This window comes from Orcinus orca, chromosome 5 (genome assembly GCF_937001465.1).
Source record: "Orcinus orca chromosome 5, mOrcOrc1.1, whole genome shotgun sequence".
Classification (NCBI taxonomy): domain Eukaryota; kingdom Metazoa; phylum Chordata; class Mammalia; order Artiodactyla; family Delphinidae; genus Orcinus; species Orcinus orca.
The window spans coordinates 144,131,986-144,158,694 of NC_064563.1; the positions used below are offsets into that span (position 1 = coordinate 144,131,986).

Sequence of the window (26,709 nt, forward strand, 5' to 3'; positions counted from 1 at the left end):
TTATTTTGCCTTAACTTTTGAAGACTATTTTTGATGTATATAGACATGTATATTGATAGTTTTTTTAAATGTTGAAAAGAATAAGTCAAAAAATTCACTTCCATCTCATTAAGACTGTAGTTTTTGCATTTCTTTTTGTGTTCTAGTTTCCCCACCTTCCCATCCCACCAGCACTGGAAAATATCCTCAGGGGAAATGTGGTATTAGTGTAGAAATCACCTAATATTTTCCCCTTCTTTCAAGGGTGAAATTATTTCTGCCTGCTTCTGGGTGTTTCCCCAGTGTCTGCAAACAGTTTTGCTTTTCCCAAAGTTCAAAATTTTCACCTTCTTGCAGGTTAGTCTGATACCTGCTACTCCATCATTTCCAGAAATAGGACTTGTTCTTATTCTTCTTTATGATTCCATTTTCCAGGTGTTCTGGTCTGATCTTGAACCTATAATTATTAGATTCCAGTTTCTTTAAACTTCCAGTTTCTTTGTCCTCATAGGAAATATTCCAAGATTCTACATTATGTCAATGGCCATTCTAAGTTCACAGTATTGTGAGTTTTCATAATCCATGTTAATCCATAGCTGTTACAGGAGGTTACGTCGTAACAAGGATACTAGTTAGACACCATTTTAAGGCAGTTACTAGCTAATGTATTTGTAATTCCATTTCCGCTCTCTTTGGCGACATTAGCATTATCATCTTTCAGACGAGAAAAAATAAAGTGAAGCTTCTTGTCCCAAATGGTACCTGGCATGCAGCAAATAAATCCGTAAGTAGGCTCAGCGTGCTCCTCTGCCCCCTCTTTTTATTCAAGCAACAGGTTTTTTTGGAGATGAAAGCAGACGTTATTTTCCCAGTAAGACCTGAGTGTCTTTGAAATCTTTCTTGCTGCCACTCTCTGATAACCTCACCTCTTTCAACATCATTATGGATTATCAATATGCTCTTTAGGTTTTCTTCGTCACAGGAGATGGTTGCCAAGGTAACCAGCCCTAGACAGGTAATCTCTCCCTTTTCTACAAAGAATCTAAAAATAGTGACTATGTGAGGACTACAGGGCATCATCATTAGCAAACCGGCTCTGTGCAAATTGATTACTGTCTGCACTTAATTATTATGTGGAACACAGTGTCAGGCTTTTAATATGAGTACCATGCCTTCAGCTAATTTCACCTCTGCTTTAAAATGCTCACTGTCTGCAAGGAAATGCTCGAATCAAAATAAGAATGTCATTCTAAGCCTGTTTCATATCCTCTTACCATCAAGAGATATTTAAACTTATTTTCATATATAAATGGATTTTCTTTTTTCCTCCTTTAGGCTATATGAAACTCATGTAGTTATTTTAATCAGTTGATAACAGATGAATTTTAAATTATATAAGAAGGCACAATTTCCAACAAGACATGCAAATACACAGATAAAAGCTAGTTCAATTATCTGGTGATAAACATATGTCTCTCGCTTGACTGTTACCTTAATAGCTTCTTTCCCTGGATGATTGATTGATAAGCTTGAAGATGTAAGTAGGCAGCAGGCGGTTAAGCAAAGAAAACAACATAACATACCTAAAACCTCTTATGATAACACAAGGTAATTCTTCAAAAATTCCATTCACCTAAATCTGTGACTCTATGGACCCAAATAGACAACCCCACAAACCAGAAGCCATTTTTTCACTCCACCAAGCACCACATTGAAACGTTGCTCTAAATGTTGCCTCCAAAGTTGTGCTTATCAATTTGGGGGAGCTATTTTCCCCTCCAGGGGACACCTGGCAATGTCTAGAGACATTTCTGTCTGTCACACTGGAGGAAGGCGCTGCTAGCACCTAGTGAAGGAGGCCGCGCAACATGCTACAGTGCTTAAAGCAGCCTTCCACGCAAGCGCTCCCGAGGAACCCTGGGCTAGAGGGCAACGAGTTGTCAACCAAACCATAAATCTCGAGTTTCTAAGGTCTATATCTTTTTTTTTTTTTTCTTGCGGTACGCGGGCCTCTCACTGTTGCGGCCTCTCCCGTTGCGGAGCACAGGCTCCGGACGCGCAGGCTCAGCGGCCATGGCTCACGGGCCCAGCCGCTCTGCGGCATGTGGGATCTTCCCGGAGTGGGGCACGAACCCGTGTCCCCCGCATCGGCATGCGGACTCTCAACCACCGCGCCACCAGGGAAGCCCTAAGGTCTACATCTTGACAAGTAACTTTAAACACGTGAGTGGGCAACGTTTATGTTACTTAACCTTAAGTTAAATCACGTTACTTATGTTGCTTCTACCATAGACAATGTTCATTTCACCAGAACTTATTCTTTTATTTGCCCAGTTGAGCTTGAAAAACTAGGGTAGAATTATAAGCTGGTCAGATAGACAGAAATCTTAACACTGTGAGTTAAGAGCAGTGTTTCACCCTTTACTCTTGCTCCTGAGTTTGGGCTCTGGGTTTGGGCTCTTTTTTCGCCGAACCCTGTAACGGGGCCCACTGACCTTCAAGGACCACCTGCACATAGTCTTGAGCGGACAGCTTGTCCTTGCGCACAAAGCACTGGTACGCGCCCCCGTCACTTCGGACCATGTGATCCATTATAAGGTTCTCGTGGTTGATGCCTGTTATCCTGACATTCTTTCCAGGGTTGACGACTTCACCGTTTCGGTACCAGGAGAGTTCCTGGCCCTCACTCCCTGTCACGCTGCAGGACAAGGACACCTGGCTGCCCACGCTGCTTTTAACTTTCCTGGGGCTGATGGCAGCTTTCAGTGGCTCTGGAGTTTTGGGGAAGAGAAAAAAAGAAGGTTAAAAACAGCACACATGTAGAGATCATTTCAACAACATGCTGGACTTATGACAGGCAAAGGCATCTTCGCAAGCACTTTCTGCCCATTTGTCAATATGCCAAGGTGGGTTTTTTCCTCATACAGGGCACTGAATAGTCAAAGATATTAAACTGAGCTGACACGTTAATAGGTTTTATGTAAGTTATACAGTCTTAATCTGGGACTTGTAAACAGCACTAGGTAGACCTTCTACCTATAATACTCCAAGAGTTAAGGCAGCAGAGGGATTTAGAAAGAACATTTTTTTTTACAGTTAATTTACCATGTACAATTGCTGTAAGTGATAATGTGTACAGATTTTCTGTTGGAGTACATTTCTTGTTAAGACTGTTATCTTTCTATTGCTTTTGTAGGGGATGACATTGCAAAAAGAAAAATAAAAGAACCTTAAAAAAGAACACACTCCATATATTCTTATTTCAGTATTATTTCATGGTACACCATTTTGTTTGGGAACACCCTCATCACTATTCGTTTTTTTTTTTTTTTTTTTTTTTTTCTGGGCTTCTTTCACTGTATAGCAAATAGACTGACATGGGTCATATTGCTTTCTCACTGAGTAAATGTGAGTGTTAACGCACTGACAGTAAGAAATGCAATGTGCTGGTTGCCAGCAAGGACAGAAATATTTGAATATTTAAATCCTATTTGCCGTCTCCCAGCATGGCACAGATGGGTTTGCTCTGGGCCATTCTCACACACACATACTCACTCCCCTCCCCTATGTGGCTTAACCAGGGCCAGTAACACACAGCTGTAAGAAAGCAGGTAGATATTAGGATTCGTGATCATAAAACAGGGTTTTGTTCTTTAAAATGAGGCTAACTTCTTTGGATAGGTGGTAACTCTCATCTTTGACTTCCTATGTTTTCATTCAGCAAACCCAATTGAATGCCGTAGCATTTATTGAACATCTACTATATGCCAAGGATGGGGTTAAACTCACAGGTGAGACAAACATGAATAACATTTGTGGTGCCACTAGCATGTGCCATAAAGCTATCAAATATCTTCTGAACATGAGTTAAGTCAGTCTTCCCACAGTCCTGCAAGTTTTGTGTTATCATCTCCATTTTAGAGAAGAAACGATTATTCCGAGAGATCAATTAATTTAACCAAATCCATTCAACAGGTAAATGGCAAAAACCAGTTGTTTACCCCAGTTATTACTGACTTCTTGTGTCACCACATTGTGAAGTCTTTAAGAAATTCAGTCTTCCAGATGGATAAGACAAGTACAAGAAGGAAGATAGTAACCCAAAGCGTCCATTAGAGACGTACACTGTGTGGAAGAGGATCGATAGAATGTCCTCAGACATCAAGGATGGATAGAACTGAGGCCAGCTGGGATGAAGAGAGGGCCTCGTGAAGAGTGGGAACTGCAGGAATTAGAGCATGAGGCACTGCCAGGTCTCAGGAAGAGTTTTGGATCAGTTTGGATGCTCTGAAGGAGAACAGTGGGAGAAAAATTACACAGGCAGTCTGGGACAAGACCACAAAAGACCTCCAGATTTTGGAATCAAATCAGAGGGAGCTAAAGAGAGCTTTCTAGAATTTTTAGCAAGTAAGTGCTATAGACAAACACATTTTTTGGAGAATCCATCGATCATATTGTGTTGGACAGACGACAGTGGGGAAACTGGTCAGCAAAGGGGCATTGCAGATGTCTCATTGAGGTGCAATTAAAACTCGATCTAGTAATGAGAGCCTACTGTAGAGCACAGGGAACTCTACTCAATGCTCTGTGGTGAACTAAATGGGAAGGAAGTCAAAAAATGAGGGGATATATATTTACGTATAGCTGATTCACTTTGCTGTACAGCAGAAACTAACACAGCATTGTAAAGCAACTCTACTCCAATAAAAATTAATTTAAAAAACAAAACAACTCGATCTAAAACTGGGTGGAGGTGGAGAGCACAGCTGAGAAACACGGTGAGATACAATCTCTAGGACTTGGCAGGACTTGGACATGAAAGAAAAGTCTTAAAGAGGATCCAGGACTTAAAGTTTGCATTTGGAGGGTTTGAGGCTGAAAGATGTCTAGAATAACAAGAGGCTGGTAAATGGTAGAGAGATGATGGAGAGAAGTTTGGGATACTGTTCTTTGGAAGTGCCAGCTAAGCATCTGATATAAAACTGGGAGACACGCTGCTCACCTGACACTCAACAAGGAGGCTGAGGTTGAGCATGCAAATTCAGGGCTGTTTTCAGAGGGGAGGAACCTGAAGCCATAAAATAAAAGAGGGCACCAAAAGAAAAGAGACAAGATAGAATAGAAGAAGTTTCGGACTTTGGAACCCAGGAGCATCCTTTCTGCCTGGAGAAGAGAGACCAAACAAAGGGAATAGTCAGAAGGCAGGATGGGAGCAATAGAGGCATATCTGGAACTTTTCCAGACGTGGCAGAGTACAAAGATGAAAACAAGCGCAGTCAGAATTAAGACTTTTCCACAAGTAACTTTTAAAATGTAGACAGTGGTAAATGCCTTTACAGAGAAAGCAATAAAATACTCTGAGCCTTGAGCAGAAAATAGGAGGGAAACGGGATGTTTTGAGAATGAGGCACTGCATTAGACTTAGAAAGATGGGAAGTTTTAGACATTCAGGTACTTGAAGACCGTCTTACATTACATGAGGAGGGAACAGCATGACTTGCAATTAGGGAAGGAACAGGTTTGCACGAGAAGAGGAAGAAGTTGGATCTCACAGGAGTAGGGTTTTTTGAAGAAAAACTATGAGAAGTATGACCGTACAGCTTTACTTGAGATGCTTTCCATACTATCCTAAGATACAAACTTTATTCAACAGAAACTGGGGAGCCACGAAAGGTGGTGTTGAGCCTGCATACTGGAGTGATTCTCATTGGCTGTCCAATGCTGCATTGTTTCATCTACAAGGGTCTTCAGCCATCGAAATATAACTGTGCAGACATTATCCTCCTTTTCTTTCTAATCTCAGCCTAAGCATGTTCGAATGACATTTGCAGGACTCAGTCTGGACAGCCGATTCCAGGCAGTCATTGGGATATTTATTTCAAATGTACTCACTTGGGCTGGTATTGTGCTAAAGCTGTCTACACCCAAGGTGACACTGAAGAGGCAGTTCCATAAACAGGCATAAGGCTGGAAAAAAGCCAGGGTAAGAAAATGCCTCCCTTTTCAATGTCAGACTCGTATTCAGTTTGCTCAGTTCAGTTCATCAAATTTTTATGTATACAGATATGTATGATAACATACTGGCAACTGAGAGCCACATATTTTGACCAGAGTTCTGACACTCATTTCTGGCCATGTGATCTTGAGTAACTCACTTTGATTTGGTTTCTGCATGAGCAAAATTAAGGCTTTTCAACTAGGTTAGAGCGCTTCCCCCTGCAATCACACCCCTCCTTCTTCCGAGTCTACCTTTGGCGTCCTTCTCAACATCTTCCTCACATCAGCCGCTACAAATCAATTAGAGATGAGATATATCTACCATACTTGGCCTAAATTATCTATAATATTGAGTCCAAGTCCAATATTTGGATAATAACAACCTTATATACAGCCCTCTATAGAGCTGATAATAGCCCCATTTAGAAATTTAAAGCAGCATCTGGAAACAGGCCAAGGACAACTGCTTTGATCTGATCACCACTGCTTTTGCTGACAGCACCACCCTGCCTCTCTCCCTCCACTGACTTGCAGACAGGTTGACCATTCTGAATTCAACAGCTAGGTAACGTTATCTTGGAAATATATCCTGTGGCTCCCAACTCTCCAGCTGTGTAACCTTGAGAATTTGGAGCCTCAATTTCCTCGTCTGTAAAATGGGGCTACTGTGGGTCTCAGCAGGGCTGCCGTGAGGATTCGTGGGGGCTACAGAGAAAGCCCGGAGGTCGGCTTGTAACAAGAGCTCCACCATCACCGCTGCAAGTTACCATCCAACTTACGTTTCACGTACAGGCGGCCTATCACCTTAGCAGTTCCATATCTGTTGGACACTTCACACACATAGCTGCCTGAGTCTGAGGGGCGTGCATTCTCAATAAGCAGCCCAGTCACGGTCTTCTGGAACCTTCCAGAAAGTTCCAGGGGCATGTTGTCCTTCAGCCAGCGGTAATCTGGCTCGGGGTGGCCGAGCGCTTTGCAAGGCAACTCCACACGCTGCCCCGCCATGGCTTTGCGATGATCAAACCCATCCAGTATGGACGGGGCTGAGTTCGCTGGGTCTGCAGAAGAAAAGAAAAGCCTATTAGATATGAGTTAAAGTGGTCATTCAGAATCGTAGGGCCTCGTGTATAATTCATATTCTATGTATCATTCCAACTATTGATACAGATCTTTAAGATATTATATATATATATGTATGAACAGAAAAAAGCACTATTCATATAAATTTCTTTTTCTCAGAATTTACAAAAGGTTGAAGCAGTTATATCCCTAAAGAAGATATACAAATGACTGATAAGCACATGGAAAGATGCTCAGTATCATTAGCCACTAGGGTAATACAAATTAAAACCACAGTGAGATACTACTTCATAGCCACTAGGATGGCTATAATAAAAAACACAAGCAATAGCAAGGGGTAAGGTCCCAAAAGCTCCACTCCCAGGTATCTACCGTAGACAAAGGAAAACCTATGTCCACTCAAAGACTTGTTCACAAACGTTCATAGCAGTATTACTCATAACAGCCAAAAAGCTGAAGTAATCCAAAGGACCATTGTTTAGTGGATGGAGAAACAAAATGTGAATATACATACATACTATTCGGCAATACAAAAGAGTGAAACACTGACACGTGTTACAACATGAAAAAGCCTCGAAAGATTATGCTAAATGAAAGAAGGCAGATACAAAGCCATATACTGCAGGATTTGACTTAAATGAAATATGCAGAAAATGAAAATCAGTAGAGACAGATAGTAGATTAGTAGTTTCCCAGAGCTGGAATTGGAATTTACTGCAAATGGGCAGCAGGGATCTTTTTGGGTAGAAAATAATGTTCTAATATTAGATTATAACTCTATGTATTTACTAAAATCTTTGAATTGTATACTTAAAATGAGTGAAGCTTATGGTTGGTAAATTAAATCTCGATAAAACTATTTTACAAAAAAAGGAATGGGGCATTTCTTTTACATTTAAGTGATGCTTGATACGTGCTCTCATGGAGACATTTGGTCAGACATAGACTTAGTCCAACCACACAACATTGGATTTAGTTTCCATCTCCGTGTCTTCAAACTTTTTATCTACATCTTTAAAAACCAGTTTTTATCACAAAAATTTGCAAACTCACACAAAACAAGAGAAAATGATATAATGTGTCCTATATAGTCATCACCCAGATACAACAGGCATCACAATATTTCTATCCTCCTTCTGTTTATTTCTCTACAGCCTTTGCTTTTGGTGCCAACATGCTTGACTCAAGTCATAAAACCTATGTTATCTAGAATGCTTCTCTGATGAAAATAAGAGTTTTCATGTATAACCACAATGTCAGTATCACACAAGAGTAATAACAGCCTCTTGGTATCACCTATCATCTACTCCACATTCATTGTTTCATAATGAGATAAAAAGTCATATCATTATTACTGTTTTTATAATTGAGCTAATCAAATCAGGATTGTTTTACAGTTAACATTTTGTTGTTCTGTCTCCTTTTCAAATGTTTTTCCAGCTTTATTGAGGTATAACTGGCAAAAATTGTATATACTTAAGGTGTCAAATGTGATGCTTTCAGATAAATATATTTTGTGAAATGATCACCAAAATCAAGCTAATTAGCATTCATTGCCTCACATGGTTACCCTTTTTTCCTTTTCATTCCCCTTCCTTCCTCCCCTGCACCAACTACCCATTTGTTCTCTGTGCTGATGAGTCTGTTTTGTTATGTTTATTCATTTGTTGTTGTAGACCCCACACGCAAGTGAAATCATATAGTGCAGCACTTGTCTTTCTCTCTCTGACTTATTTCACTCAGCATAATACCCTCTACGTCCACTGATGTTTTCACAGATGGCAAGATTTCATTTTTTAGGACTAAATAATATTTCATTGTATATTTATAGCACATCTTCTTTATCCATTCATCTACTGATGTACACCTAGGTTGCTTCCATATCTTAGTTATTGTAAATAATGTTGCAATGAATATAGGGGTGCATATACCTTTCCAAATTAGTGTTTTTGTTTTCTTCAGATAAATACCCAGAAGTGGAACTGCTGGATCATATGGTAGTTCTATTTTTAATTATTTGAAAAGTTCCATACTGTTTTCCATAGTGGCTGTTCAGTGCATGAGGGTTCATTTTTTTGCAAATCCTTGCCAACACTTTTTATTTGTGGACTTTTTGATAATAGCGATTCTGAGAGATGGGTACTGATATCTCACCATAGTTTTGATTTGCACTTCCCTGATAATGAGTGATGTTCAGCATCTTTTCATATGTCTGTTGGCCATCTGTATGTCTTCCTTGGGAAAAAAAAAATCTATTCAGGTCTTCTACCCATTTTTTATTTTGTTTTGTTTTTTGGGTTTTTTTTTGCGTTATGTGGGCCTCTCACTGTTGTGGCCTCTCCCGCTGTGGAGCACAGGCTCCGGATGCACAGGCTCCACGGCCATGGCTCATGGGCCCAGCCGCTCCACGGCATGTGGGATCTTCCCGGACTGGGGCACGAACCCGTGTCCCCTGCATCGGCAGGTGGACTGTCAACCGCTGCGCCACCAGGGAAGCCCTACCCATTTTTTAATTAGGTTTTTTTTTGATGTTGAGTTGTATGAGTTCTTTGTATATTTTGGATATTAACCCCTTATCAGATATACCATTTGCAAATATATTCTTCCATTCAGCAACCTTCTCATTTTGTTGATAGTTTTCTTCACTGCACAAAAGCTTTTTAGTTTCATGTATTCCCATATATTTATTTTTTTGCTTTTTTTCCCCTTGCCTGAGGAGATAGATCTAAAAAAATATTGCTAAGACCAATGTCAAAGAATGTACTGCCTATGTTTTCTTCTAGGAGTTTTACAGTTTCAGGACTTCAGTTTAGGTCTTTAATCCATTTTGAATTTATTTTTGTATATGGTGTGAAAGAGTAGTCCAGTTTGATTCTTTTGCCTTTAGGTATCCAGTTTTCCCAACATCATTTATCAAAGAGGCTATCTTTTACCCGTTTTATATTCTTGCCACCTTTGTCATAGATTAATTGATCATAGAAGTGTGGGTTCATTTCTGGCCTCCCTATTCTGTTCCATTGATCTATGTGTCTGTTTTTGCATCAGTACCATACTGTTTTGATGACTGTAGTTCTGTAATATAGTTTGAAATCAGGGAGCATGATATGCCTCCAGCTTTGTTCTTCTTCCTCAGGATTGTCTAGACTATTCAGAGTTTCTTTGGTTTCCATACAAAGTTTAGAATTATTTGTTCTAGATATGTGAAATGCCATTGGTATTTTGATATGAATTGCAACGATTCTGTAGATTGCCATGGGGAACATGGCCATTTTAATCATATTTATTCTTCTGAGACATAAGCATGTTGTGTCTTTCCATTTGTTTGTGTCATCTTCAATTTCTTTCATCAACGTCTTCTGGGTTTTGGAATACAAGTCTTTTACCTCCTTGGTTAGATTTATTCCTAGGTATTTTTTTTCTCAATGCACTTGTAAATGGGATTGTTTTCTTAATTTCTCTTTCTCATAGTTTGTTATTACATGTATAGAAATGCAAGAAATTTCTGTATTTTAATTCTATATCCTGTAACTTTACCAAATTTATTGTATGAGTTCTAGTAGTTTTTTGGTGGCATCTTTAGGATTTTTCTGTATACAGTATCATGTCATCTGCAAACAGTGATAGTTTTACTTTTTCCTTTCCAATTTGCATTACTTTTATTTCTTTTCTTGTCTGATTTCTGTGGCTTGGACTTCCAGTTCTATGTTGAATGAAAGAGTGAGAGTGAATATTTTTGTATTGTTTCTAATCTTAGAGGAAATGCTTTCAGCTTTTCAGTGTTGAGTATGGTGTTAGCTGTGGGCTTGCCATATATATGTTGAGGTATGTTCTCTCTATACTCACTTTGTTGAGAGTTTTTTTTTTTTTTTAATTTATTTTTGGCTGCATTGGGTCTTCATTGCTACTTGCCGGCTTTCTCTAGTTGCAGTGAGTGGGGGCTACTCTTCATTGTGGTGCATTGGCTTCTTATTGTGGTGGCTTCTCTTGTTGTGGAGCACAGGCGCTAGGTGCTCAGGCTTCAGTAGTTATGGCACGAGGACGCAGTAGTTGTGGCTCATGGGCTCTAGAGCACAGGCTCAGTAGTTGTGGCACATGGGTTTAGTTGCTCCACGGCACATGGGATATTCCTGGACCAGGGCTCAAACCCATGATCCCTGCGTTGGCAGGCGGATTCTTAACCACTGCACCACCAGGAAAGACCCAAGAGTTTTTTTTTTTTTAATCATAAATGAATATTAAATTTTTTCAAAAGCTTTTTCTGCCTCTACTGATATAATCATATGATTTTGATTCTTTAATTTGTTAACATAGTGTGTCACATTGATTGATTTGTGTATACTGAACTATTCTTGTATCCCAGGGATAAATCCCATGGATCATGGTGTATGTCTCTTAATGTATTGTTGAATTCAGTTTGTGCTAATATTTTATTGAGGATTTTTGCAATATTCATTCTTGATGTTGGCCTATAATTGTGTGGTGTGTGTGGTGTCTTTGTCTGGTTTTGGTATCTGAGTGACTGGGTGATTCTGGCATCACAGAATGAGTTCAGAGGCATTTCTTCCTATTCAAATTTGGAATAGTTTGAGAAGGATTGGCTCTTCTTTAAATGTTTGGTAGAATTCACCTGGGAAGTTGTCTGGTCCTGGAACTTTGTTTGTTGAAAGGTTTTTTTTGTTGTTTTTTTTTTGTTTTTTTACTGATTGATTTCATTAATGGTAATCAGTCTGTTTAGATTTCCTATTTCTTCCTGATTCAGTCTTGGGAGATTGTACATTTCTAGGAATTTATCCATTTCTTCTAGATTGTCCATTTTATTGGTGTATAATTGTGGTAATCTCTTATGATCCTTTGTATTTCTGTGGTGTTGGTTGTAACTTTTCCCCACTTATTTATGACTTTATTTATTTGGAACCTCTCTCTTTTGTTCTTGATGAGTCTGGCTAAAATTTTATATATTTTTTTAATCTTTTCAAAGAACTAGCCCTTAATTTTATTGATTTTTTCTATTTTTTTAGTTTCTATTGCATTTGTTTCTGCTCTGATCTTTATAATCTCTTTCCTTCTACTAACTTTGTTTTTGTTTTTGTTTTTCTTTTTCTAGTTCCTCTAGTATAAAGTTAGGTTGTTTATTTGAGATTTTGCTTATTTCTTGAGGTAGACTTGCATCACTATAAACTTCCCTCTTAGAACTGCTTTTGCTGTATCTCATAGATTTTGGATTGTTGTGCTTTTGTTTTTGTGTGTATTCAGATATTTTAAAATTTCCTCTTTGGTTTCTTTAGTGACCCATTGGTTGTTTAGTAGCATACTGTTTAGCTGCCACATGTTTGTGATTTTTGCAGTTTTTTTCTCTTGTAGTTGATTTGTAGTCTCATATCCTTGTGGTTGGAAATGATGCTTGATATGATTTCAATCTTAAATTTACTGAGACTTGTTTTTGTGGCCTAGCGTGTGATCTTTCCTGAAGCCCATCTGATCTAATGTTTCATTTAAGGTGAATCTTTCCTTATGGATTTTCTGTTTGGATGATCTGTCCATTGATGTAAGAGGGGTATTTAAGTCCCCTACTATTATTGTGTTGCTCTCAATTTCTCCCTTTAAATTTGTTAATATTTGCTTTATATATTTAGGGGATTTTATACTGGATGCATAGATTCAATTGTTATATCTTCTTTTTGGATTGATCTCTTTATCATTTTGTAATGTCCTTCTTTGTCCCTTTCAGTCTGTGTGTGTCTTTAGATCTGAAGTGCGTCTCTTGCTGGCAGCATATATATGGGTCTTGTTTTTTTTGGTTTTTGTTTTTTTTTCATTCAGCTACTCTATGTCTTTTGATTAGTTATGTACTTATTCCCATTTGTTAATTGTTTTCTGGTTGTTTTGTAGTTCTTTTTTGTTCCTTTCTTCTTTTTATGCTCTCTTCCCTTGTGACTTGGTAACTATCTTTAGTGTTATGTTTGGATTCCTTTCTCTTTTTTGTGTATCTATTATAGATTTTTGGTTTGTGGTCACCAAATAGATATCTATCTATCTATCTATCTACATATATATATGATTATTTTAAGTTGATGATCTCTTAAGTTTGAACATATTCTAACAACCCTGCATTTTTAGCAATGCTTAACATATTTGACTTTGTATTTTATGTCTTTTTGTTTTGTGTATCCCTTAACTACTTATTGTAGATATAAATCATTTTATTGCTTCTATCTTTTAACCTTTTTACTTGCTTTATAAGTAGCTGATCTACTATCTTTACTGTATGTTTGCCTTTACCAATGAGATTTTTCTTTCATAATTTTCATGTTTCTAGGTGCAGTACATTCTTTCTTGCTTAGAGAAGTCCCCTTATCATTCCTTGTAAAATGGGTTTACTGGTGGGTGCTGAAATCTTTCACCTTTTGCTTGTCTAAAACTCTCTACCTCTCCTTTTGTGGAGTGTTCTTGATTTTTTTCCTTTCATCACTTTAAATATAAAATGCCACTCCTCTCTGGCCTGCAAAGTTTCTTCTGAAAAGTGAGCTGACAGTCATCTGGGAGTTCCTTTGTACTTAATTAATTTCTTTTCTGTTGCTATGTTTAAGTTTCTCTCTTTATCTTTAATTTTTGCCATTTTAACTGCAATGTGTCTTGGTATGGATCTCTTTGGTTCACCTTGTTTGAGATTCTCTGTGCTTCCTGGACCTAGATATTTGTTTACTTTCCCTGGATAGGAAAGTTGTCAGCTATTATTTCTTCAAAGAAGTTGCCTTCCCCATTCTCTCTCTCTCCTCTTTATGAAGCCCATGTAATGTGAATGTTAGTATGCTTGATATTGTCTTGGAGGCCTCAGACTGTCCTCATTTTTTAAATTCTTTTTTCTTTTTTCAGTTCAGCTTGAGCGATTTCCATTACTGTCTTCCAGTTTGCTGATCATCTAATCTACTACTGATTCCTTCTAGTGTATTGTTATTTCAGTTATTGTATTCTTCAGCTCTGCTTGGTTCTAACTCTTTGTTAGACTTCTCACTGTGTTCATCCATTCTTTTCTTGAGTTTATTGAGCATTTTTATGATCATTACCTTGAACTCTTTATTGGGTAGATTGTTATCTCCACTGCACTTAGTTCTTCTTCTGGCATTTTATCTTGTTCTTTTGTGTGCAATATATTCCTCAGTTGCCTCATGTTGTCTAATTCTCTGTTTTTATTTCTATGTATTAGGTAGGTCAGTTACATTTCCTGATCTTGGAGAAGTGGCCTTATACAGGAAACATCCTATGGGTCCCAGCAGCACACTCTTCTCTGGTCACCAGAGGTATATGCTCTAAGGGTGCCCTTATGTGGGCTGCATGCACCCTTCTGTTGTAGTTGAGCCCACTACTGTGGGAGTGCTGGTAGGCAGGGCTGGACCCCAGCCTGGTTGGCTGGCAGGCCCTGCCTCATGCAGAGGTTGCTGCCCCACTAATGGGTGGGGCTGGGTCTCCATGCAGCAGGCTGCTAGCCTGGGTCGGGGAGTGCAAGGTGTGCTGCCAACTGGTCCATGGGTGGGTAAGCCTCCAATGCTACTAGGTGAGAGAGAGGACTCTAAACAGGCACTTGCCAGAACTAGTGTCCTCATGGTACAATGAGCTCTCCAAAATTGCTGCCACCAGCATCTCCCCAGGGGGAGTCCCAGTTGCTTAGTGCCTCTGCAGGAGGCTCTCCAAGATCAGCAAGTGAGTCTGACCCAGGCTCTTTTCAAATTACTGCCTCTGCACTGGGTATCAGAGTGTGTGAGATTTTGTATGAGCCCTTTGAGAGTTCTATTTCCCTCAGCCCTCTTGTTCTGCTGTATACAAGCCCCACTGGCTTTCAAAGACAGACAGTCTGGGGATTCATCTTCCTGATGCAGGACCTCCAGGCTAGGAAGCCTGATGTGGGGCTCAGACTCTTCACTCCTTGGGGAGAACCTCTGCAATTGTGATTCTCCTTCCTTGTGGGTTGCCTATCCAGAGGTGTGATCTTGACTATATCACGTCTCTGCCCTTCTTACCTGCTCACTGTGGTTCCTTCTTTATCTCTTTAATTGTGGAAAACTAGTCTTCAGGTCATTCTCATCAACAGTTTCTCTGCAAATAGTTCTAATTTTGGTGTGCCCATAGCAAGAGGTAGCTCAGGGTCTTCCTACTCTGCCATCTTGGCCACACCCCCTTACCAGTGATCTTAGTTGTTATGGCTCTTGATTCTCTTTTAATTCAGATAAGACTCTCCTTCTATTTCCTTTCATGTCTTTGACTCATTGAAGAAACCAGGTGAGTTATCTTACAAGAAATCTCACATTTTGAATTTCTTTCTTCATGGTGTCATTTAACCTGTTCCTCTATTGCCGTTTTCCTTATAACTGGAATTTAGTTGTAAAGGATAGTCTAGATCAAGTTCAACCGTTTTTCTTTCCCTTTGCATCTATATAACATGTTGCTTTCCCACACTCAGTGAGACTAAATTGATCAGAAAATTCAGATGATAATGTTTGTCTGAATTAAGTTATTTTATTAAGGGTTGAAAATGGCAATTTTAAAATTTCTGTTTTCTTTCACATTCAATAGATGTAATTATTCTGTAAATAAGAACTTTTCTCCCTGAACTAGGGTTATTTGGTTATCTTGAAATACAGTAGTTACAAGAAAAACAGGAAGAAATTTTGTTGTTATCTTTAATGACTAATTATCAAAATCAAGAGTTGGTGTCTGCCTTAGTTACCTCTAAGTAGATTAATAAGTTTCTTATTATTGCTTTTGTTATTATTAAATGTCTATGTATGTGTGCACATGTAAGTATATATGTAAATGATTATGCAAGCATATATATGTACATATGTGTGTTATATATACACACATGTGTGTATGTGTGTGTGTGTGTGTGTGTGTGTGTGTGTGTGTGTGTGTATATATATATATATATACACATACATATATATATGCATACATACAATTGTGACAAGACCCCTTTTATGTTCCAGGCTCATCTTATATGTTTCCTGTCCCAGACCAAGAATCCATTGTTCTTTCAAGGAAACATGGTCCCTGTTATTGGGGAATAATATTTAAAGAAGACTATGATCTAGGTGGTAGAGGTGCTTGTTGCTCTTCGTTGCCCACTGCCCACTGAAAAGGGAAAGAACTTGGAATCACATATTAAAAAAAACATCAAGTGTGTACTGATACTTTCTATTGGCTATTTCATGAATTTTATTAATTCTTTGGTTTTCTATTTTTATCTTTTCTGTTACACTGAAAATCTTGGTTCCAAATAAAAATAATATAAACATAGTTAATTTTCCCTCTGTTATAGTATCTTATAGGATGAAATTCTTCTAGGGCCTCCCATACTACTGAGCCTTCTCTCTCTGTTTAGTGTTCCACTCTGGCTCAGTTTGATTCCTAAATCCAGCAGTTTCCCTCAGGGTGAGATTCTGTTCTTCTGAAAGTAGTATTTGCTAAATATTTCTGAGATCTGCAAGGAGTTAGGCTACTACCAAGCTAAGTGATATCATGGCCCTTTTGCATTCAGCTTCAACTCAGAGGTTGTGTAGGTCTATCAAATTGTTGTGAATATTCTTGGACACATTTTAGGTTTCCATTCAAGAGATGGTCCTCTTCTATTTTTTATTTTTTTTTAATTTATTTTTGGCTGTGTTGGGTCTTCATTGCTGTGCACAGGCTTTCTCTAGCTGCAGCGAGAGGGGGCTTCTCTTCATTGTGGTACATGGGCTTCTCATTGCCGTGGCTTCTCTTATTGAGGAGCATGGGCTCTAGGCGTGTGGGCTTCAGTAGTTGTGGCACGTGGGCTCAGTAGTTGTGGCTCATGGGCTCTAGAGCGCAGGCTCAGTAGTTGTGACGCATGGACTTAGTTGCTCCGCAGCATGTGGGATCGTCCTAGACCAGGGCTCGAACCTGTGTCCCCTGCATTGGCAGGCGGATTCTTAACCACTGCACCACCAGGGAAGTTCCCGTCCTCTGCTTTTTGGAGATGAGCATTTGCTGGCAACTTTGCAGTTCTGTGACTATATAGTAATCCCAGTAACTCTTCCCTTTTCACTATCCATCACCTCTTGTTACACTGCTGCCCTTCTTACGCTGGTCCTATTGTTGTCAGTAGTTTGTCCATAGCCCCCCACAATTAAGAGTTTCTGGGGAATCCCCATCACCTAATTTTGTTGATGTCATCCACGTGCTTTTTCTTTTGTCATCCTATTGCATCTGTTTCGGCTTCAGGAGAAGTTTGGAGTCGTTAAAAACCTTGTTACTGACATGCCCCCGCCATGATCCAAACCCCATGTGTATATTTTTAAATGAATTTAAATCTAATTTAAAATAAAATTAATTTCTCTTTGCCTTCAAAGCTTAGAACTCTAGAACAATAATCCGCACTCAGTGTCTATGTTCTCATCTTCTAGCACTGACAATCTCCTCCCTCAACTACTTTATTAAAATGTCTGTGACCCAAAAGTCATAAGCGTAATTCACCACATGCAGCAGACCCTCTTATGAGCCTTTTGATTATGTGTGACTCTGTTGACTTCTCCCTTCTTGCAAATACCACCTTTAACCCCGAACGTTTGGTCTTATTCCCTCTCTTCTGCTGGCATCTGAGTGTATGGTATTCCTTCACTAGATTCTGCCCTGATGTTCCTCACTTATCTGCACAAATGCTCATGAGGCGATCTCGTGGACGCTCATCACTTCCATGGTGACCCAATGCTAATGAGTCCTGCTGCCTATTTTTGAAACATCAGCAAAACATGCTTAAAAAAAATTAAAAATAAATAACCTTGGGATTAAGAAAAGCAAAATTGCCTTTCCCACTCTGAGAGTTAAATTTGAAAATCAGTACTTACTGATTTAGAGTAGAGATAAACAAGGTTACCTTTTCAGGCTTTCTCTCTTTTTAGGTTTCTCTTTAGAGAAAAATGGGCTCCCAGATTATCATCACTTAATTCACGTTCTTTCGATGGAGAAATGTTTATTTGCTTCTTTTGCTAAGCTCAATCTCATACCCAGATCCATGCCACCCCCAGAGACTGCTCCTTTCTTAACTCAATATTGTCATAAAGAAGTTCCTCTTCAATGCAAACAAGACCTTTCCTAAGATATTCTGAACATGTAGATGATTGTGTTGTCATTAAAGCTACCATGGAATAGATGACAGATGCCATTCATTTTCTAATTCATTTTCTCTACATTTTTGAAAAAAGTGAGCATATTTTTACTGTAACGATTATTCTTGCCCTTAAAAGAGGCAACAAGACATAACTATAATACAAGGGATAAAGTATCAATTGACATGAAAAAGAAGAGGTAAAAAAAAAAGTATTTTCAAGTTCAGAGGAAAAATCAATGAATTATGACTTACGTTTGTTCTACACCTGAAAAGACAGGTGGGCTTTGGCTACTTTAAGGATGTGAATGGGGAAGAGGAATCCAGATAGAACATTATCAAGGGCAGTAAGTGGGTGTTCAGGTGACATTGTTTTAATTACCCCAATGTTTAAAAACTTCCCATCATGTCTCCCACACAAAACATCATGACAAATAAAATAGATATTCACTGCATGGATCGATTTTACACTCTAAAGCTATAAGGGCGAAGGTCAGATATTTTGCACTTGATTTTTAATACCAAGATGGTCATTTCACGCTTTAAACTGCTGCATGAAGTGCTAATGTGTCCCCGTGTGAATGGATTGCTGATTTGTTTTACAGACGGGCCAATAGCAAGCCAACTATAAAGATTCTTCAAAAGGTCAATATTTTCTCAAAGCATAAATCCCATTAAAAAAGGCACAAAACGGACATATTTATCACAGTGGAATAAACTTGCTCTGGGGTTTTCTTCACTCAAGAATAATCCTGGAAGGAGTTAAGAGAATGTGATTATTTCTTTAACTTTAGACGTGGATAATTTCCCCACTATTGTTAGACATGATACAGGGAACAAGTTGGCACCAGGGACCGGTTTCATGGAAGACAATTTCTCCACAGATCGGCAGGGGTGGGGGGAATGGTTTAGGGATGATTCAAGTGTATTACATTTACGGTGCACTTTATTTCTATGATTATTCCATTATAATATATAATGAAATAATTATACAACTCACCATAATGCAGACAGGAGGCGGAGCTCAGACGATAACATAAGCAATGGGGAGTGGCTGTAAATACAGATGAAGCTTCGCTCGCTCGCCCGCCACTCACCTCCTGCTGTGCGGCCCGGTTCCTAACAGGGGCTGGGGATCCCTGTTCTATAGAACCCCGCCCTGCTCCCCCAGATCTATGCAGGGTAGGAGGCATCATGGTGCTGGTTGGTATTGCCAATGACATAACATACAAATAACAGGGCGAGGAGGCATTGTCAGCAAAACAGAAATCATATTGGGTCAAAGGAATTTGGAGCTTTATAAAAGGTGAAATTATTTCACTTGAAATATCCATATTTGCATTGTACTGTATTGGTATTGGTTTAAAAAACGTTAAATTGCTGGGCTTCCCTCGTGGTGCAGTGGTTGAGAATCTGCCTGCCAATGCAGGGGACACGGGTTCGAGCCCTGGTCTGGGAGGATCCCACATGCAGCGGAGCAACTGGGACCGAGAGCCACACTACTGAGCCTGTGCGTCTGGAGCCTGTGCTCCGCAACAAGAGAGGCCGTGATAGTGAGAGGCCCGCGCACCGCGATGAAGAGTGGCCCCCGCTTGCCGCAACTAGAGAAAGCCCTCGCACAGAAACGAAGACCCAACAGACCCAAAACTAATAAATAAATAAACAAATTTATATTAAAAAAAAACCCTTAAATTGCTAAAATATTTTGGGGAAAAAAAATGAAGGCTTCATTTCGTTCATGAATTCCACAATTTTGGTTGAGTCATCCCAGAGCACTAACAAAGGAAGACAGAGACAGATACAAAATACAGTGTTGATGAATTTTTACCTGATACAAAAAGTCTAGCGCTGTTACTCTGCCTTGTCTCCCCGGTGTATCTGTGCCGTGTGATACAGCGGTAGTTATACAATCCATCTTCATTCTGTACATCTTTAATATACAAGGCTCCCGTGGATGTGATGAGAAATCTAGATCCTGAAATCAAAGAAAACGATTACCCCATTAAAACAGAACAGAAGCAACGAAGTCATATAAACAAAGTCATTGAATAGTTTTTCTTCACTTGAAGGAAACTCATGTGAAGGAAAATAAAAGGTGTGTGTTTGTATGTGTGTGTTACTTTAAGGGCCTGAGATATATATTAATTCTTCAACTATCCTAAATTAAGAGGTTTTAGTAAGTATGCTACCCAATAAATATATACTTGTAAAGCCTACTCTCATGAATTAATTTTTTAGGTCATGTATTTATTTAACAGCAACAAAGTAGGCATATAACTAGTATGTAGCTAATTTAGCATATTTTCTTTGATCATCACTTTTCTCTAGAATGTGACAAATTAAAGGAGTATTAACTTTCTTTTGTAAATTTCTACCTCATGTAAATATAAACTTTTGCCTCAGTTTGAAATATTTCAATAAACACACAAAAATGCTAGACTATAGAGCAATAATACCTTCCACAATCTTCCCAGGAAAGACTGTCTTATCTCCTCAATAATAACCAACACTTACCTCTATATTCTAAGACAAAGGTCAGTTCCTCCTATATTCAGTGTTTCAGAGAACACTGCTATTTCCTAATTACTACTCAAATTATTGACAATAACATCTTCACCTCAGGGAGAAAAAAGCCATACCCAGCTGTGCCTCCTTCATATCAGCACAGGACAAAATGTGTTCTCCATGACCTGTGATTTTCACCTCTACAACTCTATTTGTACAGAAATGGCTAACATTAGGAGATCAAGCATCAGTGCTGCTTGAAGAAGAATAAAGATGATTTTTCCTTTGAAAATGTAAATATCTAAAGACAATTCTTCACTGTTCAATTATAATTTGATGATACACCAAATAAAAGCTAAGGAGTAAATCTCAAGGTGAGTTGTTGCACCTACATGGTAGTGACTCAAGATGCTTTCTACCACTGTTAGAGTCTTTCCTATGGAATATTTCTGTGTCTGATGCAATTCTACTTAAAAGATAATGTGTTTTTGTCTCCTTGGGGAAGGACTAAAATGCCAAAAATTCACCTTCTTTTAAACTGTTTTCCTTAGGTTCATTTGAAACTGCCTTGGGTTTATTTTAATCAGAATTTGCCAGGAGTCTTGACTTCATTAATTTTAGGTCTCAAATATTCAAGTTGAGCCAACACTTGGTTATTTCTTGGTTATTTCTTATATTTTATTCATAGGGGTGGGATATGGAGGGTGGGAGGGAGACGCAAGAGGGAGGGGCCATGGGGATATATGTATACATACAGTTGATTCACTTTGTTATACAGCAGAAACTAACACAACATTGTAAAGCAACTATACTCCAGTAAAGACGTTAAATTTTTTTTTTAAAATATGGGCTTCCTTGGTGGCACAGTAGTTAAGAATCCACCTGCCAATGCAGGGGACAGGGGTTCAAGCCCTGGTCCAGGAAGATCCCACATGCCGCAGAGCAACTAAGCCCATGAGCTACAACTACTGAGCCTGCATGCTGCAACTACTGAAGCCCACGCGCCTGGAGTCCGTGCTCCACGACAAGAGAAGCCACCACAGTGAGAAGCCCGTGCATCGCAAGGAAGAGTAGCCCCTGCTTGCCACAACTAGAGAAAGCCTGCACACAGCAACGAGACCCAACACATTTTATTTTTAAATAAATAAAAATAATTTAAAAAAATCTTAAAAAACATAAAAATGGTTTATTACTTCTTATGCAATATGAAAGCAATTCCATGGACATGAACAAGAAAAAAATCATAAAACAACTACTGATCTAGCATAAGCTTTCCAAAAGAACACCAACTAACTACTAAAGGAGGATAAAATATCTTTAAGTAATAAATTTACTTTTTAAACAACTGCATTAGTTACTTATTTTAAAACATGCTATAAATATGCTAAATATTAGAATAGCTGAAAAAGCAAATGGTGTATATTCTAGATATTTTTGCATTATCTTCCCCCTAAAAAAAGCAACTAAAAATACCACTTGTCATATTTCATCACATGCCAAGCATTTCTTACCAGTATATAATGTGTATAATTGAAACACTTTTTTCTTTCAGTATATTTTGCATACTTACATAATGCTTTCATAACCAGTTCCTTTAAAGTACAGAGTGATAGACAGAAAAGAGGGACGGAAAAGATACTGCATTAACTCCTGTCACCTCTCTAACACAGAGTCTTTTCATTGGAATTGACAGGCCATCGGCAGTGGCTCAATGTAAGGAAAAGCATCGTGTGCACGGCTGCTCAGAGCTCTGAGAGATGCTCAGGGCTGCAGCAGCAGCCTGCACTCATTACTCCACTGATTCCTGAGAGGGCTCTGGTCTCCAGGCACATTTAATTTGATCACTCACTTTGCTCCTGGAATATCTGACTTCTTTTTACCCACTTAGCATGCTAAATAAAACTCTCTTAAGACATGTTGTTTCAGAAAAACAGGAACCCTGTCTGAAACATTTTCTGAAATATTCACAGGAAAGAGAGAAGGAGGTGACTGAATTCCTGGGCTAATTCGAACCATCTCTGTCAAACCCTTTATTTCTCGTTAAAACACATCCCCAAACTGATCGGTATTTTAAAATTTAAAATAAGGATGAAGAATAGAAGCCTTTGATTAGGACAGGGCTGCGAAGACCCAAGGTTCAATCTGAACTCCCGAGACACGTGGAACCCTCAGGACAATGAGGGACAGCACAGCTGCTAGAACGCCAGGCTTCACAGGGACAAGGAAGCTTCTCATCCACCCCCTTGCTTGCCACTGCACCCCGCTTCCTGTCTTACTTCACCAGAGGGTTTTGTATCATATGGAATAAATTGGTTCACAGCCTTAAATGAAATTGAAGAATGTGCTTCTGTTAAAATAGGCAAATATTAAAATACAAAATATTAACAGCAATAAACTGCACACACACCCAAACTGTCTCTTTCTCTCTCACACACACACATATGCACATGCACACCCACAGACATATACACATACACCCTTTACTACTCAGAAGTGTCTGGTAATATACAACTGTGCAAAGTCAAAATTCTATAGGTAACTTTCTTTCCCTTGGAAAACTATCAGCACTTTAGGTGGAAACATTACTAAAATACAGTAGATACATTTTGTCATGTTAAACACATTGCAAATCAGTCAGTTAACAAGAGTGAGTGATTTCTGGATTCAGGGTCATCATTGTGGGCGTTGATTATTGAGCCATGCTGCTCAGTTATTAGAGGGATGTCTTGGAAGCTACCTTGGCTTCTCAACATGCACTAAATGGTCCAGGAATTCAAGCTCCTGCTTCTGCCTTTAATAGTTTATCTGTTCCCCCCGTTACTACCAGGCTATTAGCTGTTACTTCTCTCTGCTGTCAGTATCCCTGTGAACACACACCCAATGTAATGCCTTCGGTATGCTGAGAGGTAGAAACTAGACATACCAAAGCTGTTAGAAGTTTGCATAAACTAAGAGTAAATGGGTATCAAGTGACTGCTGGCGTCGTTCTCCAATGTTCGTCGACATGAGCTGGTATGTTAATGCCACTGAAGTAAACCCACAGCTTGGTACCAGTTCAGCCAGCCTGGCTAAGCTCAACACAGGGACTAGTGGGATATTTCTATCTAGAAACATAAAACTACCAAAGAAAATGGGGCATCTGCATGATTCGGAATGTTGTAGAACACTCAGGGTAGAAGTCCTACAGCCACATTCCTCCTGTCATGGTGCTGAGCGGTGAACACACAGAGCATGGCAGGTCCTGAGGCTCAGGCACAATGCCTTTTGGGTTTCTGACCAGCGTCAGAGGCAGAGAAATAGCAACAGTTCTAGAAATCCATTTTGCCAAGCTCTGAGTAGTCAACTGCAGACAGCAGGCATGCGTGTCCTCCTGAAGGGAGCGTGTGGGAGCTGATTCTAGGAGGTGCCATGTGTTCTGGGTGAACAGGACACCAGAGCTGAGAGGTGCATCAGTTCACTGTCCTGGGCTCCGAGAACCCGAAAAGGAATGAGACACAGCCTCCGTCTTCAGGGAGCTTACAATCTAAACAGCTTTGAGTCTCAGAGTTAGAGACATGGCATCAGGTAGGAAAAGAGGATGGGAGGGAAAAGGCTGGATTATAATCTGGGAAGAGGCTTATCTTCATCTGGATGAAGGGAAACACCACTACTGAGGGAGGAAAAATTGATATTTATCACCAAACCTGTACTCATCCTTGTGTATTACTCTGATACAAATAATTAGCTGTATATGTTCCCTTTATTAACCTGCTTGCTCAATCTACTCTGCTATTTTTTTTCCTGTTCTTGTAAAGTATCGAGTTAAAAGCTCTTTCCCTGGTACCAGGTGTAACCAGCTCACCCACCTGGAGAGATTCCTCATTGTGGAAGAAAAAAAATCTGAGTTTGGGAATCCAATGGATATGAATTCCAAACCCGTCAATGCCACTACGTGTGACCCCCGATGAGACATTCAACGTCTTTAACCTTTGGATTGTTCATCTATGAAAAAGAGAGGATGAGTCACATCCTCTTTGCTCTACTGTTGGAGATGAGGTTAATGCATAGAGGCCCTCTAACAGATAGCCATGCATTAAAATGGTAGTTTTGGAAGTAAATGTCATGTGTGTTACTCAGCTGACCTGCTAAGAAAAGCCGGTCAACAGGTGTACCTAGTACTGCCCAAGGCCATCGGGCCTGCCTGAGCCCATGTTCACTTACATAGTGGGGCTCACTTCTAACTCTTCATGGATGTGCTTCCTGATGTGAAGCAACCCTCATGTGTTAGAAAAAGCACCGAAGTGGAAATGACAATGGTGAGTTTGACATTAGAATTCTGCCACTTGGAGCTGTGTCACTGCAGGCAAAATATTTCCCTACCCTCTCTGGGCCAATGTCACACAACAGAGCACTAACATGGGGTAGAAAGATATAAATTAGGCCCAGAGAGGGCCTTTACATGCCCTTTCTGTGGGGCTCTTGGGGGAGGAGGCTATGCAGACACTGTCTTCAGAAATCCTTTCTGCAGTAGAAAGGGATTAGATAGAAACTAGATAGATAGATAGATAGATAGATAGATAGATAGATAGTTAAAGAGTAGATAGACAGAAAAATGATAGATGATAGGTAGGTAGATAGATAGGTAGATAGATGATAGGTAGATAGATAGATAAAGAGTAGATAGATAGATGATAGGTAGGTAGATAGATAAAGAGTAGATAGATAGATAGATGATAGGTAGGTAGATAGATAGATGATAGGTAGATAGATAGATAAAGAGTAGATAGATAGAAAGATGATAGGTAGGTAGATAGATGATAGGTAGATAGATAGATAGATAAAGAGTAGATAGATAGAAAGATGATAGATGATAGGTATGTAGATAGATAGATAGATCTGGAGTAGATGGAAACTCAGAGACGTCCTCTATCATCATAATGATATTATTTGAATAATAACATCCCCTGGCATGTTTGCCAGTATCTGAACATAAGATACATATTCTGAAGTTTCCCAAATTAATCATTCTTCACCCCTCATATATCATCCACCAGAATGACCTTCTGTTCCTATTTCTAAAATACATCCTGAACGATCCACTTCCCTCTCCGCGCACTACCAAGGTCTAAGGATCCCAGTCTTTCAACAAACTGTCTCCACTCCTGCTCCTTCAGCCCATTTGCCACCCAACTTCCATGCAGACCGTCCCGTGTCTTGATGCAGTCCCGCTAGACCCAGCTATTCATGGTAGCTCAACGGTTTAGGTCTAGGTCTGGCCCTATCATTCATGCACTCTCTCCCTCTTCCCCTCTGCCCCGGCCACACTGCTCTTCTCCTAATTGCTCCACCTGAAGGGCCCTGAGCCCAGACCTCTACCTGGCTGGCTCCTTCCCTTCATTCTGGCCTCAGTTTCTAAAGCCACTTTCCAGCAATGTCAACATGAACCACATCCACGGTCATGCTCAGAGCACTTGACTGTATTACGTCTATGTGGAGTCATCTCAGGTGTGTTGGAGATTGCTTTAACATTTCTATTCTCCAACCAGAACAGCAGAAACTTGAATTGTCCAGACCCACTCTGTCATCTCCATAACACAGAGCAGTGCTTGGCTGTGCTTCCTGAAAATATTTGTTCCAGAGATGGGTGGATGAAACCCATCTATCATTATTTATATACAAAATGTCTCTTCTTAAGTCTGGGTAAAAAGAAAGAAAGCTAAAATTCCTCTTTTTAGATTTCAACATGAAACTTCCTTATGTATAATATATAGAAAGAGAATTTCCCCCCCTAGGAATGACTGTAATGTATTCTTACATGAAAATGAGCATATTTGCAGATTTGGATGTTAATTATTCTTTCATAATGCTCTCTGGCTTTTTCCTGTACAGCCAGGCTGTTAGATCTTCAATAGAGACAATATTATTTTCAGGAAGATTTTAAAAGCATGTTTGATTTTTCATTTAGTCAGAAATATATCTTAGGGTTTTTTTTGCTATTGCAATCCCAACTGAGTTAATAGTAATTAAAAGAACAGATGGTTCTTCTAATA

At 39.4% G+C, this 26,709-nt stretch overlaps 1 protein-coding gene across 1 annotated transcript in view; it reads right to left on the reverse strand.

The window, feature by feature from the left end:
• DSCAM (DS cell adhesion molecule) overlaps positions 1-26,709 on the reverse strand; it is a 753,301-nt gene that overhangs the window by 321,359 nt on the left and 405,233 nt on the right. The window contains exons 4-6 of the mRNA XM_049709686.1: positions 20,004-20,150; positions 6,756-7,034; positions 2,475-2,750 (exon numbers count right to left, since the gene is read on the reverse strand). Coding sequence (XP_049565643.1) covers positions 2,475-2,750; positions 6,756-7,034; positions 20,004-20,150 — 702 coding nt within the window. The remainder of the gene's footprint in view (positions 1-2,474; positions 2,751-6,755; positions 7,035-20,003; positions 20,151-26,709) is intronic.